Here is a 15,635-nt window from a genome sequence, read left to right as displayed (position 1 = left end):
CATGTCCACATCACTCCCACAAGAGAGGGTGGTTATGTATGATCACAATTTCCACCCAGGTCCTTCCTCGAAACGCCCAATTTCATAAAAAGACAGATCCGGCCAACTTCTGTCTGAATCAGAATTGGAAGGACATAAGCAAAGATCAAAAATTTTCCATCAGAAGATGACCTCTGTGAGTTTGCCTGTGTAGTCACCTTCTTACTGCTCTGACAGGCAGCGGTGTGGCATGGACACAGCAGATGCAACATATTCTCTGGGTACTAGATGTACTCTGTACAATAATATTGATAATACTACTAGTACTACTAATAATAATAATAATACCAAATGTCAGCATGTCATACAATTGTCTGCAAACATGTGGTGACAAACTGAACAAAAACCCTGTTACTCTGCACTTATGGCCGGTAGACACTACACAATGTCTAGTGTGCACCAGCCTCGCTAGCGACGGGACCTGGTGAGGAGCCGGCATCGGCAAGTGCATACACACTTGCTGATTCTGGGAGCGACTGAGCAAAAGCGGGTGCCATGCTGCATGCTTGTCCGATGGCCAATGTCGCTGACGATGCACGGGAGTACGCATCACCAGCGACATAGAGGGTATACATTAGACAATGTGCCCAATATGTTGCTCTGATCTGCCGGATCGGATGACATATCGTATAGTGTGTACAGGACATAAGAATGACAGGGTCAGCTATGTGGTTATGGGGGTGATGTACCAAGCCATGGAGTAATAGTACAAACCAGAACTGTCACATTAGTGGCTGTTTGAAAAGAAAAAGCAGTTAGGAGCTGTTTGGTTGGTTCTTCATCTCTCCCCACTTTATCTTTCTCCAAAGCTTAGTACATCTACCCCTATGTGTGCTCACATACATTCAGATCCTCAAACGCATTGCATAGCACAGCAGGCATGAAGATATAAGTTTATGCTCTCTAGGTGTTCTGCTACTGTTTAATATATTTGTTATAACTTTAATTGTACCTATAGAATGATATATCCTTTTAGTTATTAAACAGATTGTTAGGCTGATAGACGCAGTCGCTGTCACATACACCATTGCAGCACTTCAGTGTCTTAGGACAGTCAAAATTATCTTCACATGGACTTTCTATGGAATAAAAAGAGTAAAAAAAAAAAGGAAAAATTTTAGGTAAATAATAAATTCATGTGAAATAAATAATTGTACATTATACACTTACATTATAGGTGAGTTTGCATAGTGCAAAGTCTATTTGGCTATTGCAGTACTTCAGTTCATGTTTAACTGTAGAATATCTGGAATGGGTATGAAATCCCAGTAGTCGGGATGCCTGCTGTCTATATACCGACAGCGGCATCCCGATGCTCAGGATCCCAACAAGGGTCCGGTAAGTATAGTAACCCTCCCCCTTCTCCCCCTAACCCTAACCCTCTGTCCTTACATCCTAACACTAACCATCCCCCCACCCCAGCCTAACCCTAACCCTCCCCCCTTAGTGTCTAAACCTAACTCCCCTTTCCCCCCCACTGGTGCCTAACTCTTACCCACCCCCACCCCTAGCCTCCCCCTCCCCCCACGGCTAAGACCTAACAAGCCTGCTATATTTACGCTCAGCATCCCGGCTGTCAGGATTCCGGCGTCGGCATGTCACCTACTGTTGGTATTCCGGCGCCGGTCTTCTGGCCGGGTAGTGGCATTCCGGCCCCGGGATTTCGTCAGCTGGGATGCCGAATGTACTGTAGGTATATTAACTACATCCCCAAAATCTATTTAAGACTTACTATATTTATTGTATACCCACCATTAATATACAGTATATTTACCATTCATAAAGCCATCTCTGATTAATGATAACATTTATAGTTAACTCTGCAAAGGGATAGACAATAGTGGGCCTGATTCTGCAAGGAACGCAACTGCAAATGCAATAGCGATTACGCATGCAGTTCAACTGCGATAGTATGCTAATCCATTGTGATCGCAATGCTGCCGCTGCACAACACAAGGACGCCCACTTTACCTTACACACATCCGTAATATTTAGCACGACTGCGAAATCATCGGTACAATTGAGTACCATCACAGCCTCACGCACACTTGCACAAGCTCTGACTTTACTCAGAAATTGCTAACTTCACACTATCAGGCCTCAGGTTGCGTAGAGCATTGCAGTGGATAATTTATGCACGCCCCTGCAACGCCATTGAAACGCACTGTCACGCCTAAATTCGCCCAACCCCCCCCGTTACCACCCACAAACGTCACTTCCTGTCAATCACTCTGCGATGGGTCTGCGTAGTCACTGCATGCGCACTGCGATACATACACATGCGCAGTATGCAACAATCAGCCGATTGTGTGCGTATTTGCAACTGCGTTCCTTGCTGAATCAGGCCCAAAATCATCAGTTTTACCAGTTAAGCATTTTGTCTTAATATGGGTGAACATAAAACAGTAATATCTTTGTGGAAAAGAGATGGCCGGAAAAAAGTCCTATAAAGTGGCAGAACTACCACCAAAGCAATGTAGCTCAGTGGTGATAGGGACGCTCTGCTATACTAGTCCATCTTTTTTGAATGCCCATATTCTGACACACTGAGTAGGCACCATGACCCCCACATGCATAGTGAATGCCTGTGTGGGCTGTCAGTTCTAGAACTGTAGTACAAATGGTGCTTCACTGCGCATCCATCAGACTCTGCACATGCTGACAAGAGCTGAGTAAAGACATCTGGAACAACTGGACGTTTATCACTGGGGCCCATCCCCATATATATATACTGTATAATTAATAATTATATATATAATGAACATGTAAATACAATGTTAATTCAAATTGATATCCAAATTGAGCTGATGCTAAAATCCGAATGCCACTATCTGTCTCAAGTATGGTTGTTCAATACTGTATTAGTGCTGTCACACAGTCAGCATGTTCCTAGAAGTAGGTTGTTTGATTCCAGATACCCACTAGACACAGACATTCACAGATACAGTAACCAGCACTCACTAAAGACTGGTGGGAGGCACTCAGTTCCACACTTGGTATTGCAGCATTTTAGGCTCCCTTGGCACTGGGAGTCTGTGACACAATTCTGCAGTGTGCAATTGTCTTTATCTTCACAAAGTTCGGAGCATAGAGTGGGGGCAGAATCTTCTGGGCAATCTCCAGGGTTACTTTCGATTTCAGCACCTTATGAAAAACAATCCATGTATTTAAAATATCATTAGTAAGAATATGCTGAATAAATCTAGAACAGTTTGCAGAACGTCATCATATAAATAAATAAAAACTTTAAAAAGCATAAATTAAACCAAACCTGTTTCTTAGCCAAATGCCAATCTCAATTTAACTGGGCAGGACATTGCTCCGCTGGTGCTAAATTATAGTCTCATATGCAGCATAGTTGGATTGAACATTTGGCACAATCTAATGACCACGGAAGTTAGGAGGAGCCCCGACATAAGGAGCTGCTCAGAGTGTTTTCCACCTATGGTAGTGCTGTGTGGTTAAATATGGATAGTTGCCAATCACGCACTTTGTGACAGATGCTTGAACTAATGTCTAAGGGTCTGGTGCAGTATGGATTGCAATTGTGATCGCAGCAGCGATTTCGCACGGAATGCAGCAGCAGTTAAAATATGCTAAGCTCAGCCAGCATAAAGACACTCACTTCTGCCTTCTCATGTCCATCCAATGTCGCTCTTCTGCATAAACATCGGTACAATCGATGCACATCGGCCACTCACACAGCATTTACAAGTGCTCTGACCAGTTGAAGACACTGCAAGTCTCCTCGCACGCAGAGAGCTCTCATGCTGCGTATGCAATCACAGTGGTTAATATATACACGCCCAGGAAACGCCATTAAAATGGACAGACATGCCTACGTTCTTCCAACCATTCCCCCATCACCATACCCAAATGCTGACATCCTGTCACTCACTTTGTGATGGACTCCTCTGTGCGTCTGTAGTCGCAGTGTGTGTCGGCAAACAATCACTTGATGTGCATTTGTAGTTGCACTTGCGATTGGTACTGAATCGGGCACTGTCATTCTCCATCCGTGCTTGTTTTCTTTTTAATATTTAAAATTTATCTTCAAACCGGATTCAGATTAACTTTTTTGAATGGTTTTAGTGGTCAGTTATATAATAAATGGCTTTAGTAGTCAGTTATATAATAAAAATATGGTCTTAGTTCATGGCTGCTCAGTTAGTTTATAAATAGATTGACATACATTACTCATCTAAAGTAAAGTTATTTATACCATAATAACTAATTTCAAACAATTAATGTACATTAAAACCATAAAATATAATATGATCAACTTCTAATTTCTTCTGCGGAATATTTTTAGGCAAAGTTACATTATACACAGATGAGTGAACACATTATATATATACTACTGTAGGCAGAACACATTATATATAGGCAGAAAATGAGTTGAAGTTTCACAAAATTTATAGTGAATTTCTTCTGGAGTGTATTGAAACAGAATATACTGTCAGAAGTCACAGAAAACAAGCATTGCACTACAATTATATGCATCAATTGTCACAATTGTAGCAATATATTTTTCTAATAACGTTGCATCTTTTACATTAGTGGTGGCCAAACGTTGTCCTCAGTTTAATGTTTTCTAAAACACCATTGGGTTACTTAATAAATACACTTGTGTACCAGCTAGAAGATCTGGAAAACATGAACTGTTAGAGGTCTTTGAGGACATAGTTGGGTCACCACTGTTTTACTACTTTATCACTACCATAGCTAACATGTAATAATATAACTAGGTCACCAGTTAGTACGTACACTAAAATAACAGCAAGTACATCCAAATATATACCTACCGGCATCATATGTTTGCAGCTCTTGGGAGAGAGTCAATGTAATGACTCCCAACAGAACCAGTAGAACCAATTTTAGGGACTGATCCATAACAATAATCCAATAGATGCAAATGAAGATGAGCAGAAAATGACTTCGATTTGGTAATTCCCAAGTATAAATTCACAGCTCAGTGTCCCTAGGGGCAGAATAAAGGGTACATTTGTGTATTCTTATTGTTACTTATTATGAATAGGTAATTGGATGAGCACTCTGCTTTCACATCAGGTAAAAGGATCTCTGTAATTGATTCTGAAACCTCTTCCTGTAACGTGTTACTGCCTTTTCCTAATGCTTATTGAATAGAAATAAGTCATGAAATAAATACCGGTAAGCCTTATGGACATGAAAGTTAATAAAAGAAAGTAATTCATAGAAGACATAGAATGAAAAGCAATCATTAGATTATATTACAGGTCTCTGTAAAACATGTGAAGGTGTGTTCAATCATACTACTGTAAAATAAACAATGCATGTCTCATTAATCAGTGGGAGGGAGATTGGGTCTTAATGATGGTATCAGGTGGGACTAGGAGAAAGTTGGCAGAGTCATGTTTTTGAGTGTTTGAATGTTTGTGTTTTTTAGTGATGTGCAGTACGGTTTTCTTGGTAAAGTTCGGATCTGAAAACTGGCATCTTATTGGCTATAAGGCTCTCACATATTTTAGATAGCCAATGAATGAACTTGCGCTAATTTGGCAAAAAGACCCCACTAGAACTGAACCGCTCATCTATAGGTCTTTTCATGTAATTTAGTTACTTTTATTTTGGTTATTAACAATGTAAAGTAAAAAAGGAGCCAGCGCATGCAGAATTCATGCAAAAAGATATATTTCAAAAAGTGGCATATCCATATAAAGTGCAAATACGAGGTACAATAGCCAATTTAAGCAGCAGTTAACATAGTGGCTTGACATAGGGCTAATGCTGATTATCAGCATCCATGATGTAATCTGCAAATAACAGCACAATGCCTTTCCCTCATAGAAATCTCAGGTCAGCTCAACAGCTGTTTCGGTGTGTTGGTGACACCATCCTCAGGAGCAGGAGCAGCAATTGATGAGATTATTAACAATGTAAAAATAAGTAGGTTAAAAATGAAATACACAAGACAAGGAATAGGTAACATTTAGCTAACATTGCACAACTCATAATTTAGATATATATTATTTTGTTTGCTTTTGGTTATTTATTTCTTTTATTTTTGCATTCAGAAAAATAGATTTTTACATATTCCTATTATACTATACATGCATGAAGGTTTGTTAAATAAAAGACTATTTCCTAAATGTAAACAAAACATTACTGTAAGCTGTGCAAGGAGATGTCACAGTTAACAGGAGAAGCCGCATTTATGTACTTATTCAGTGCACCAACAGTGCAACGGTTAAAAGGTAGCACCACACCTAAGAGAAATGCAGGGCAAAATAGGACTATGCAGAGACACACAATTTGTGCAGACTACAAGGGATATATTTACCAGAGCCGTAACTAGATTTTTTGGCACACCCTCCCCCTTACATTTTAAACATGACAGGCCCAAACAGCGCCCCCTGCCCTGCGGTGCCCCGTACCATGGCACTGGTCGCACTACCCTAGTTACGGACCTGATATTTACTAAAGTGCAGGTTTACTCTAGTGGCGATGTTGCCCATAGCAAGTAACCAATCAGATTCTAGAAGGTACTAAATAAATGATAAGTATGGGCAACATCTCCACTTTTGTAAACCCGCACTTTAGTAAATATACCCCTCAAGACTTTAAACAAGTTTGTGGTAAATTAGGACCATTTATGAAAATGTAAAAAAAATTTATGTAATTATCCATATCGCACATACATACATAAGTACATACATGCATGCATACATACACACACCAGTATTCTGGTTTTTGGGGCTGACTCCAGAGTTCAAACATAGCTCTGGAATCCTGCCCACTACCACTGTAGAACCATATAATTTACTGTTTTTAAGTTTCAGGATTAATTATACAGTAGCACTAGGTATTTTAGAATTGTGTATGAGATCAAGAAAATGTTTTAATTAATTTATCTTTCTTACTTATATAGTAAAAAACACATACTTATAAATATATGCTAACAAATGAAAGCCCTATCTGTCCAAAAACACTATTGTCATTCCCATGTGATAAACGGTAACATTGCACCAATGGGGCAGATGCAGAGTGTATCTTGCTTGATATTAAACTGCACGTGCCCAGAACAATGATAACTTATTGCCATGATATGCAGCGATAAGGAATGATAATTATGGGGCCTGTTTCTCAAAATTTGAAATGGAAAAGGAAATAAAAAATTTGTTCCATCATGATCAGGGATACATTACAAATAATACGTATTTTACTACTTTTACATTGCATTTAACATGTTTCTCATTTTATAAAAAAGGATTGGTGCATAGTAAATAATTACAGTGAGTACACAAGCCTGCCAATATGAAAATTGTCGACTACTTTGCAACCTCATAGTTTTCATATGTTAATCCTCTAGCTAAAAGAAGCATTACACAGGAGAGGCGGAGCTTAATATAAAGCAACACATATTTCCTCATAGTGTTTTAAAGGGGTTGGGCACAGGATGCAAACGCCGGCATCCCGACTGGGTTACAATTAGGGGTGAGCGGGTTCGGTTTTACTCGGATTTACTCGGATCTTTAAACGGCATTTTATTGGCTATCGCCTATCATGTGTTTTGGATAGCCAATATAATAAATCCGAATTTGCGGTAAAGTGGCGATAAGAACCGAGTAAATCCGAGTAAAACCGAGCCTGCACATCCCTAGTTACAATCCCGAGAGAAGCAGGTAAGTAAGTATACAACCTTTCCCCTACCCTTAGCCCTTCCTCCCCCGCAGCCTATACCAGGGCCGTAACTAGGGTAGTGGGACCTGTGCCATGGCACAGGGCACTGCAGGGCAGGGGGCGCTGTTTGGGCCTGTCACTTTTCCTGTTTATTTCATTCTCTCTTGTAGCTTCCTCTTCTTTTATCCCCAGCATCCCCTGGCCTCCCCTATCTCTTCCCTGGCCCTTCTCCATGAGGCCATGGCCCTTTTTCAGGTGCACTATCTTATGTCCCTATTTAAAAAAATGAGGGGTGGGGGGGTGCCAATGCTCTCTCTAGCACAGGGCACCAAAAAGTCTAGTTATGGCTCTGGCCTAAACCTAACCCTCCCCAGCAGCCTAAACCTAACCGTCCCCCAGCAGCCTAACCCCAAACCCCAATACTTACCATCGGGATGCCAGTGGTCGGGATGCTGGTGCCGGGATTCTGAGCGCTGGCATTCCAACATCCGGGTTCATGACTACATCCCTTTTAAAGCTTACCTATATCTGTCGTGTTGACTGGTGGCCTAGCTAAATTAGGAGCTGTCCCCTTGCAAAAATTTGCCACCCCCAGTTACTGCAGTGGCTGACCAATGGAAGCACTAGACAGGCAGTCCAAGGGGAGCTGCTTTCTTCAGCTGGGACTGCCAGGCTGGTGTGTGAATAGCAGGAAGCACCTCCAATGAGAAGTCACTCCCCAGCGTCTCCACTAGCCTTAGGGCAGAAGCTCTGAAAAGTTACGCTTTCTGAAGCTTGCTGCAAACGTACAGGCACATCACAGCCCCATGGAATTATATTTACCTTTTTAATACATATGGACAATCCATCTGTACTGCTGTAAACCTCTGAAAACTGCTGTGTAAAGAGGTTTTACCACATTTCACAATATGATATATCCTGCCCTTAATGCATACTTGTCTACTTTTGAAAAAGCATTTCAGGGATATTGTGAAGCAAACACCTATAAGCGTGCGTTAAAGTGAGCATGTACTGCTACATCTGAGAGGCGTCTCATAAAATTAATTTACATACAATTGTGATTGAACCCCAAAGCAGTTAGTAAGGTGTAATTGTTGATGAAAACACACTGATACTTTTCAGAAAATGCATTTAGCCATAGGGATCATTGTGTCTTATAATCAATGCAGGGAAATGATACTAATGATCCCATTTCAATGTATCCATCTCTGTTTTTTTTTGTATATAACAGCTACATAATGGGGGTAAGGTGCAATCAGGGAGTAAGGGAGATTGCTATTATTTCAGGGAGTCTCCCTGACAATCAGGGAGAGTTGGCAAGTATGCCTAAAGCTGGGCATCCACTATACAATTTTCTGTCAGATATCTGTCCAATCTGGGTGGTTGGAATGAAAACCTGGTAATGTATGGGAGCAAATGACAGTCGATCATATGGTTTTAAACACTGAGAAAAGGACAAAAAAAAATTTCAAATTGGTTAAATTTGTGTGTTTTAACCAATTTGTCTGAACAACCATTTTTGGCTATTTTCCAGCATTTCTGAGCAAATGGACGATTGCCATTTACTCCCATACATTACCAGGGTTTCACTCCATCCAATCAACTAGTTGGCTGGTTGGACAGAAAATCTTTAGGTGTGTACCCAGCTTTAATGTGCTTCTAGGAAATTGTGCAGTTGCTAGAAAAGAGGTTTTGCACATGTACAAGTTTAGTTTTTTTTTCTCTTTACACTGCTTAGCAGCCCTCTTCAAGTCCAGAGGTAGTAGCCTCCATTTGCAGTGTCTAATTATTTTTACTATTATTTAATATATTTTTCTAATAATATTATAAAATCAGTCAATATTTCAAACCTCATCCCATTTGAAAGGCACCGTAATTTGTTAGTCTACATTTTCTAGTTATCAGTGACATTCAGTAACTGAAATACATGTTTCATCAGCTATGTCACTAGTCTTTAGAGAATAGATGGTATGTAGTCAGGAAGCCGATGGTCGAAATACCTACTGCCGGCATGGGACTAATGATAGGCGTCTAAATACTGATGCCTGTCATCAGCCCCACACCCGGCATACCGAATGTAGGTAATCCGGGCATCAGGACCTGTTAGTCATGGGGGGGTTAGGTATAGGGACTCCTGGGGGGATTTAGGGTTAGGCACCCCCCCGGGATGGTTAGGGTCATACACCCCCAGGGGAAGATGAGGGAGCGGGGGGGGGATTAGGTTTAGGCTCCCCTGGGGGGAGGTTAGGGTTAAGCACCCCTAAGGGAGGGTTAGGGGGCAGAGAGGGGAGAGTTAGGGTACTTACCAGGCACCATCGGGATCTTCATCTGCCTGACTACCGGCGTCGGTATTTCATCTGCCGGGCTTAGGTCTGGCAGTATGTCATGCCGATTCTGAATGCCGATTCTGAATAGATAAGCTGCAATATTGGTTTAGTTCATAAAATTGCTGCTTCCACTGGTAGTCCCATCAACCAATCACTTGCTTGCTTTTATTTTTAAGTTGCAATTTAAAAGAATAAAATCTGACCAGTTGCCATAAGTATTGTATCACCATTTCTCGCCTTTGCATTATGCATTAAGCCTGTCTGTTTTGTTCAAATGGGGGCAGGTAAAACATCTCAGTAATTTTATTATTATTATTAGCCTTTTTTTTTAAAGCACCAATTATATCACACAGCACAGTGTTGAAAATATGAAATTAATAAATGGCAAGTGACACATGCTAATTTTTTGTAACAATGATCTTAATCATGAAAAGTTGTTTACATTTATTTTCAGAACGGCACATTAATGTGCTTTGCCTTGCATGGCATTTAGGAGTTAAATTCCCACCTGTGAGAATCAGACCCTTCCATTCTAATCACAGCAGTGCAAGCTGAGAAATGGGTGGAAGGTCAGACCCATAAATACTCCATTGTTTGGTGTAGGGATCAGCTGGTGTTAAATGATACAGAATGGTTTCAACTGTAGTATTGCTGGTGTTTCTGGCTGTGGTTTCAGTTGCATATGAGGGTGAGTAATAATACTAGGTTTAAGTTACATTGTTTAGTTTGTCATCTAGCAAAACCTTACAATTTCCTTTCCTTCTCTTGTAATCTTTCCATTTTAAAGACCACTTGCCTTGAAATATATCCAGTTAAGCTGGGGGTCTTTTAATTTATTTTTTTGGTGTTTTTGTTATGGTATCAATAATATTGCTTTATCTGAAGGATCAATATGAGCACTGAATTTACTTAATGAAAGCTGGTTAATATGTAACTGGGGTGTGCAAAATGTATGTTGTTATAAGGTTAGGGACAGGACCTGATATCTTTCCTTTTATGATGTCCCAGAGAATTAAAGTACTGTATCTTGTGGAGTTGGAAAACCTGTGTCCCCTCTCAAAGCAGGAAAGCCCTGCATAATCTATACAGTTTCATTTAAATTATCCTGTGCCACAAAATGTTGCTCAAACTAGATGTGTTTTAATGCATTTTCTGCAAAGCACATTCGCAATATGCCCTACTTCTGTATTTGGTCAGGGCAACACTTGTACTGCTGCCTGCAAATTCATGTAATTCCCTATAGAACTTATGTAGGTGGTTCTTAAATGGGGATTGTTCATGGTGGGCCACCTAATAGTCTAGGAAGGTTTCTGTAAAGATAAGGACCACAAGCAGCCTTGAAGGGCTGATGGCTATTTGTAAATTAGTATGTATTTCACATTGTAGGTAGGTTTACTTCTGCCCAGAATTCAAGCTTGGCCATGCCAGTCCCTTGTTCAGGCCTAGACTGGATTCCATTCCTTACACTTAAAGTGACCCTGATTCTGCTACACATAGCATTTTAGTAAGCACGATGATGTGTCAAAGTTGGCCATGCCTGAAAACCAGCACTATCCATCATTACTATTTACAAATGAAGATGGGATATCTCTGCACACTAGGCCAAGCTGTGATCTTTTGTATTCTAAAAGAGCTATTCTACAGTGTATAATATACCAATTTGGTGGCACCAGAGCACATTCCTGTAAACTGTATACAGCCCAAAATACCTTGACTGGTGCCTTGTCCATTATGAGTACAGTGTAAAGGAAATCCTGGTCCTGAAAACCTTCCTGATAGAACAAAATGAATTAGAAAATAAGACCATACTTTGGATGGGGGAGAGTCTAAGTTTGAATGCATAGAACTACCCAAATCATCCCTTTATTTATTTTGCCCCCATCGTAAACTGAGGGGAGGCTTAAAAAGAGCAGAGGGGAGATGAGAGCTGTGTGAGGCATCAGAGTGGCGCTGAGGAGGAGCAGTCAGCACTGTTGGTGAACTCTGAGAGGTCTGTAATCTTTCTGGGGACAGAACTATATTCTTTCTCAAACACTACCTGCTATTTGCAACTATAAACTTCTGACAGACCTACTGTGGCCAGAATAATAGACTTAAATACCCCTGCAGCCCTCCTTACAAAGTATAATATACAGACTGCAGTATCTGTGCAATGACTAAATATAGGCTGCCTGCTGTTATTATAATTACAACTCTGTAACTGGAAGCAGCTACAATCTATTGTGCAGGTAGTGCTTTATCTTGATAAGGCGTCAAGGCATTTTAGAAGAATACAGGCACCTCATAGAGGCAGCCAATACACAGAGAGCATAGGAAACACATGTGGTTCCTAATTATCCCAGCCTCACTCAGGATAGTCTGAGAAGAACATACTGGCATAAGTATCTAACCTGATCAAACTCCCACAGATAATTTACAAAATCAACCAACCAGGCTATGAAGCTTATCAGACTGTAGAGGAGAAGCTCAACTGCAGAGTAAAATATTATTACATCACTAATTTACAAGCTAATAAAAAATGTATATATATCCACTTTCCATACTCTGCAATTATGATGCTAAACAACTACTTCGATGGGTCGAACATTATTGTGGCGACTTGCAAAACTTAACAATTAATAAAGTGTGTGTGTGTAATATATATATATATATATATATATATAATTTTTATTTTTTCCCCCTCATTTCTGCCATCATATATAATTCTGTATTGGAAACTACTGGTAGTGGTATAACATTGTTGCTAATGAGTTTAAGGTAGACTCATAAAGCATGTGATTTCCACAAACAAGAATATTAAAATTTGTATATATTTGTTATTGCCACTGTGACTAGGTTGTTGCTGAGAAGGAGGTTTAACACTTTGAGTGGTAACTCATTTAAAACTAAAATAAAAAGTTTATAATGTGGGTGTGAGTGACTTAGTCTGTAAAACTGTGCCAAATTTTTATTACAACTTTTCTGGTATGACTTGTGCTTTTAAATGATTGCAAATTCTCTACATATTTTTTTTATATATATATATATATATATATATATATATATATATAATTTATTATTAATTTTTGTTTTTTTTCATAGGAGTTACATTTTGAAGAGCTCCAGTGAAATAAAGTTTAAACTCTTTCTTTTGTGTCTGATACACTTGAACTGTGTGTAGGGGTAGTAGAGGTTAACTGTTATTACACGCTTTCTACTAGAATTTGGAGGTTTCCCGTGCCAACCCCTGGTACTTTGCTGTCTAATAACTAAGGCTGGGTGGAGGCACTACGGCCCTCATTTATGAACTAGTTTTATCACCAAAACAAGTGATACATTTCACTGTGTGTGATAAATGGTGCTCCAGCCAATCGGCTTCCAACTGTCATTTTTCTAACAGTTGAAAGTTGGGAGCACAATTTATCATACACAGTGAAATTTATCGCTCGTTTCGGTGATATTACTTGTTAGTAATTGAGACCCATAGGGGTCCATTTACAGTGTTAGGAGACAGAGTGAAAAGTGATAAGGTGCCAGCCAATCAGCACCCAACTGTCATTTTTCAAACATAGCCTGAGAGATGACAGTTGGGAGCTGATTGGCTGGCACCTAATCACTTTTCACTCTGTCTCCTAACACTGCTTAGTAAATAGACCCCTTAGAGGGTATTCATTATGGGAGCGAAAAGTCCGTGCTGGACTTTTCGCTCCACATTGGAGATTTTTCTGGGATAAGTATCGGGCGCGCGCCTGCTTTATCCCCATATCCAATATAAAATCAACGAAAATGGGACCTGGCGAAGTGGGATTTGCGATAAACTACAAAATTTTCCTGGAAAAAATTGTAGGACCCCCCCCTAAAGCTGTAAAAACATGGGGGATCACTATGGGTACCCCCGTTTTAGCCTGCAAATGAAAGTCGGGGATTTAAATATCTGCGGCAGGTGCTTTTTTTTTTCCCGACATTGAAGAAGCGATGCAGAAGAGCACTTTTTTTTTTTAAGTGGTCCCATCAAATTTGGGCTACATGAAAATGGGAACTAGCATATTTTAATGTCCCTAAAGTAATTTTTTTAAAATTCTGCAATTGTGCACCTGCCATTATAAATCTATTCTAGAATACACCTGCCGCATACTTGCAGAATAGCCCTGAACCTATTTCCCTTGTTTTAATCAAATTTTTTTTTTTTTACCCCAATTTTGAAATTAATTTTTTGGGGTGTCCCTATTTTTTTAAAAAACTTTTTTTGACAGTTATTTTTAAAATGACATTCCCAGGGGTGCAGGCTAATTTTTTTTAAGCCTGCACCCCTAAACCCCAATTCTGCACTTTTTTTCGACACCTATTCAATGGTGAAAAGTTATCCCCATTTTTTATCAAAGACTTTTTGAACCTGTGAAAAGTCTTTGAAATTGAATACGGTGTAAAACTAAAACCTGCGATAATGACGTCATAGGTGCGAAATTAACGCAAAAACTGAGTTTTCGCTCCATATTGAATTCCCCTATTAGTGTGAAAAGTGATACATTAATCAATCAGTAACTGGAAAGTGCAGTGACGTGCTGGTTACATACACATTACTCAGGACATGTTGTAGGTACACCTGCATCTAAAAGTGTACTAGTCTGACTACTTTTATCTCTAACTAGATCGGTTTCCACACAACCATGGCCTCCTGGAAGCTATTGAGGAGATTGGAGAAGCTGCAACAGAGCTGATGGATCTTGAAACGCGAATGGCTTTCTACATTGCACATAAGAGGATCAAGTCTGTGGTGAAAAGCACGAAGATGAACAATGGGCAACTATCTGCAGCTATGAATCTTGTGAGGTTCATATCTGGAAGAATGAAGGAAGGAAAAATAAGGATTGGCCATATCCAGCACTTCATAGACTTTGTGCTCTCTGACAAACTGAGCAAGCTACTATCCACTTGGGACAAGGAACTTTTGAAGAAACCATAGGGTGTGTGCGTGTTCTGCCAGTATATTTGGACTGTAGATGCCGGACTCAGATTTCAATCTATCGGCCAATCTTAAGAAATCTTCAGTTGAGCACCAACTGTTAATTTAAGTAACTTGATATTTGTTTTTAATGGGAGAAACTTCAAAGGTCAGATTTATGGTCATGATTCTTATGTGATATAGCACTTTTTGGCAAACCAAAGAAGCACATGTGGCTGACTGTACTGGAGAACAAGCTGCCTTCCTATGGTAATGTGTGCACTTAAATGCCTGGTGCAAATTTTAAACCTTTTATTAAACTATATTCCATTTTCATATGAATGACTATTTGTGGCATAATTGTCATTGTGTTTTTTTTGTTTTGTTTTTTTAGACTACATTTACTTTATTACCCATCACAAAGCTGAGGTATAAATACCTGTTGTCCCTTCATGCGAACTGCTTTTCAATAAAATGCATATTGTGCATTTTGGATTACTAATGAGCATTTTTCAAACCTGCTCATCATAGAATTTTTATTTTCAATCCCCTCCACTTATTTAGCCTCCCCACAGGTTACACCTAAATCTATGCATAGAAGGGATTATCTACTATTTTGTCAACTCATTAAATCAGAGGTTCCTAAACGCAGTCCTCAAGACTCCCTAACAGTACAGGTTTTAGAA

General features: G+C 39.8%; 2 protein-coding genes across 2 annotated transcripts; one reads left to right on the top strand and one right to left on the bottom strand.

Moving 5' to 3' along the window:
- Nucleotides 1-991: 991 nt before the first annotated feature.
- LOC148501450 (WAP four-disulfide core domain protein 18-like) lies at nt 992-10,072 on the bottom strand. Its single transcript, XM_088450400.1, has 4 exons — nt 10,008-10,072; nt 4,845-5,020; nt 3,001-3,183; nt 992-1,118 (listed from the first exon to the last, which is right to left on the bottom strand). Exons 2-4 carry the CDS (start codon nt 4,930-4,932, stop codon nt 1,012-1,014), a joined length of 378 nt encoding a protein of 125 aa, XP_088306526.1. The 5' UTR covers nt 4,933-5,020; nt 10,008-10,072; the 3' UTR covers nt 992-1,011.
- Nucleotides 10,073-10,579: 507 nt separating this feature from the next.
- LOC148501449 (uncharacterized) lies at nt 10,580-15,287 on the top strand. Its single transcript, XM_088450399.1, has 2 exons — nt 10,580-10,716; nt 14,657-15,287. The coding sequence occupies exons 1-2, from the start codon at nt 10,659-10,661 to the stop codon at nt 14,968-14,970; spliced, it is 372 nt and encodes a 123-aa protein (XP_088306525.1). The 5' UTR covers nt 10,580-10,658; the 3' UTR covers nt 14,971-15,287.
- The last annotated feature ends 348 nt before the right edge of the window (nt 15,288-15,635 follow it).

The sequence above is a fragment of the Taudactylus pleione genome, unplaced genomic scaffold (genome assembly GCF_031769625.1).
Source record: "Taudactylus pleione unplaced genomic scaffold, aTauple2 ptg000518l, whole genome shotgun sequence".
Lineage (NCBI taxonomy): Eukaryota > Metazoa > Chordata > Amphibia > Anura > Myobatrachidae > Taudactylus > Taudactylus pleione.
The sequence above is the reverse complement of the archived record's forward strand: the minus strand, read 5'-3'. Positions and strand labels throughout refer to the sequence as shown.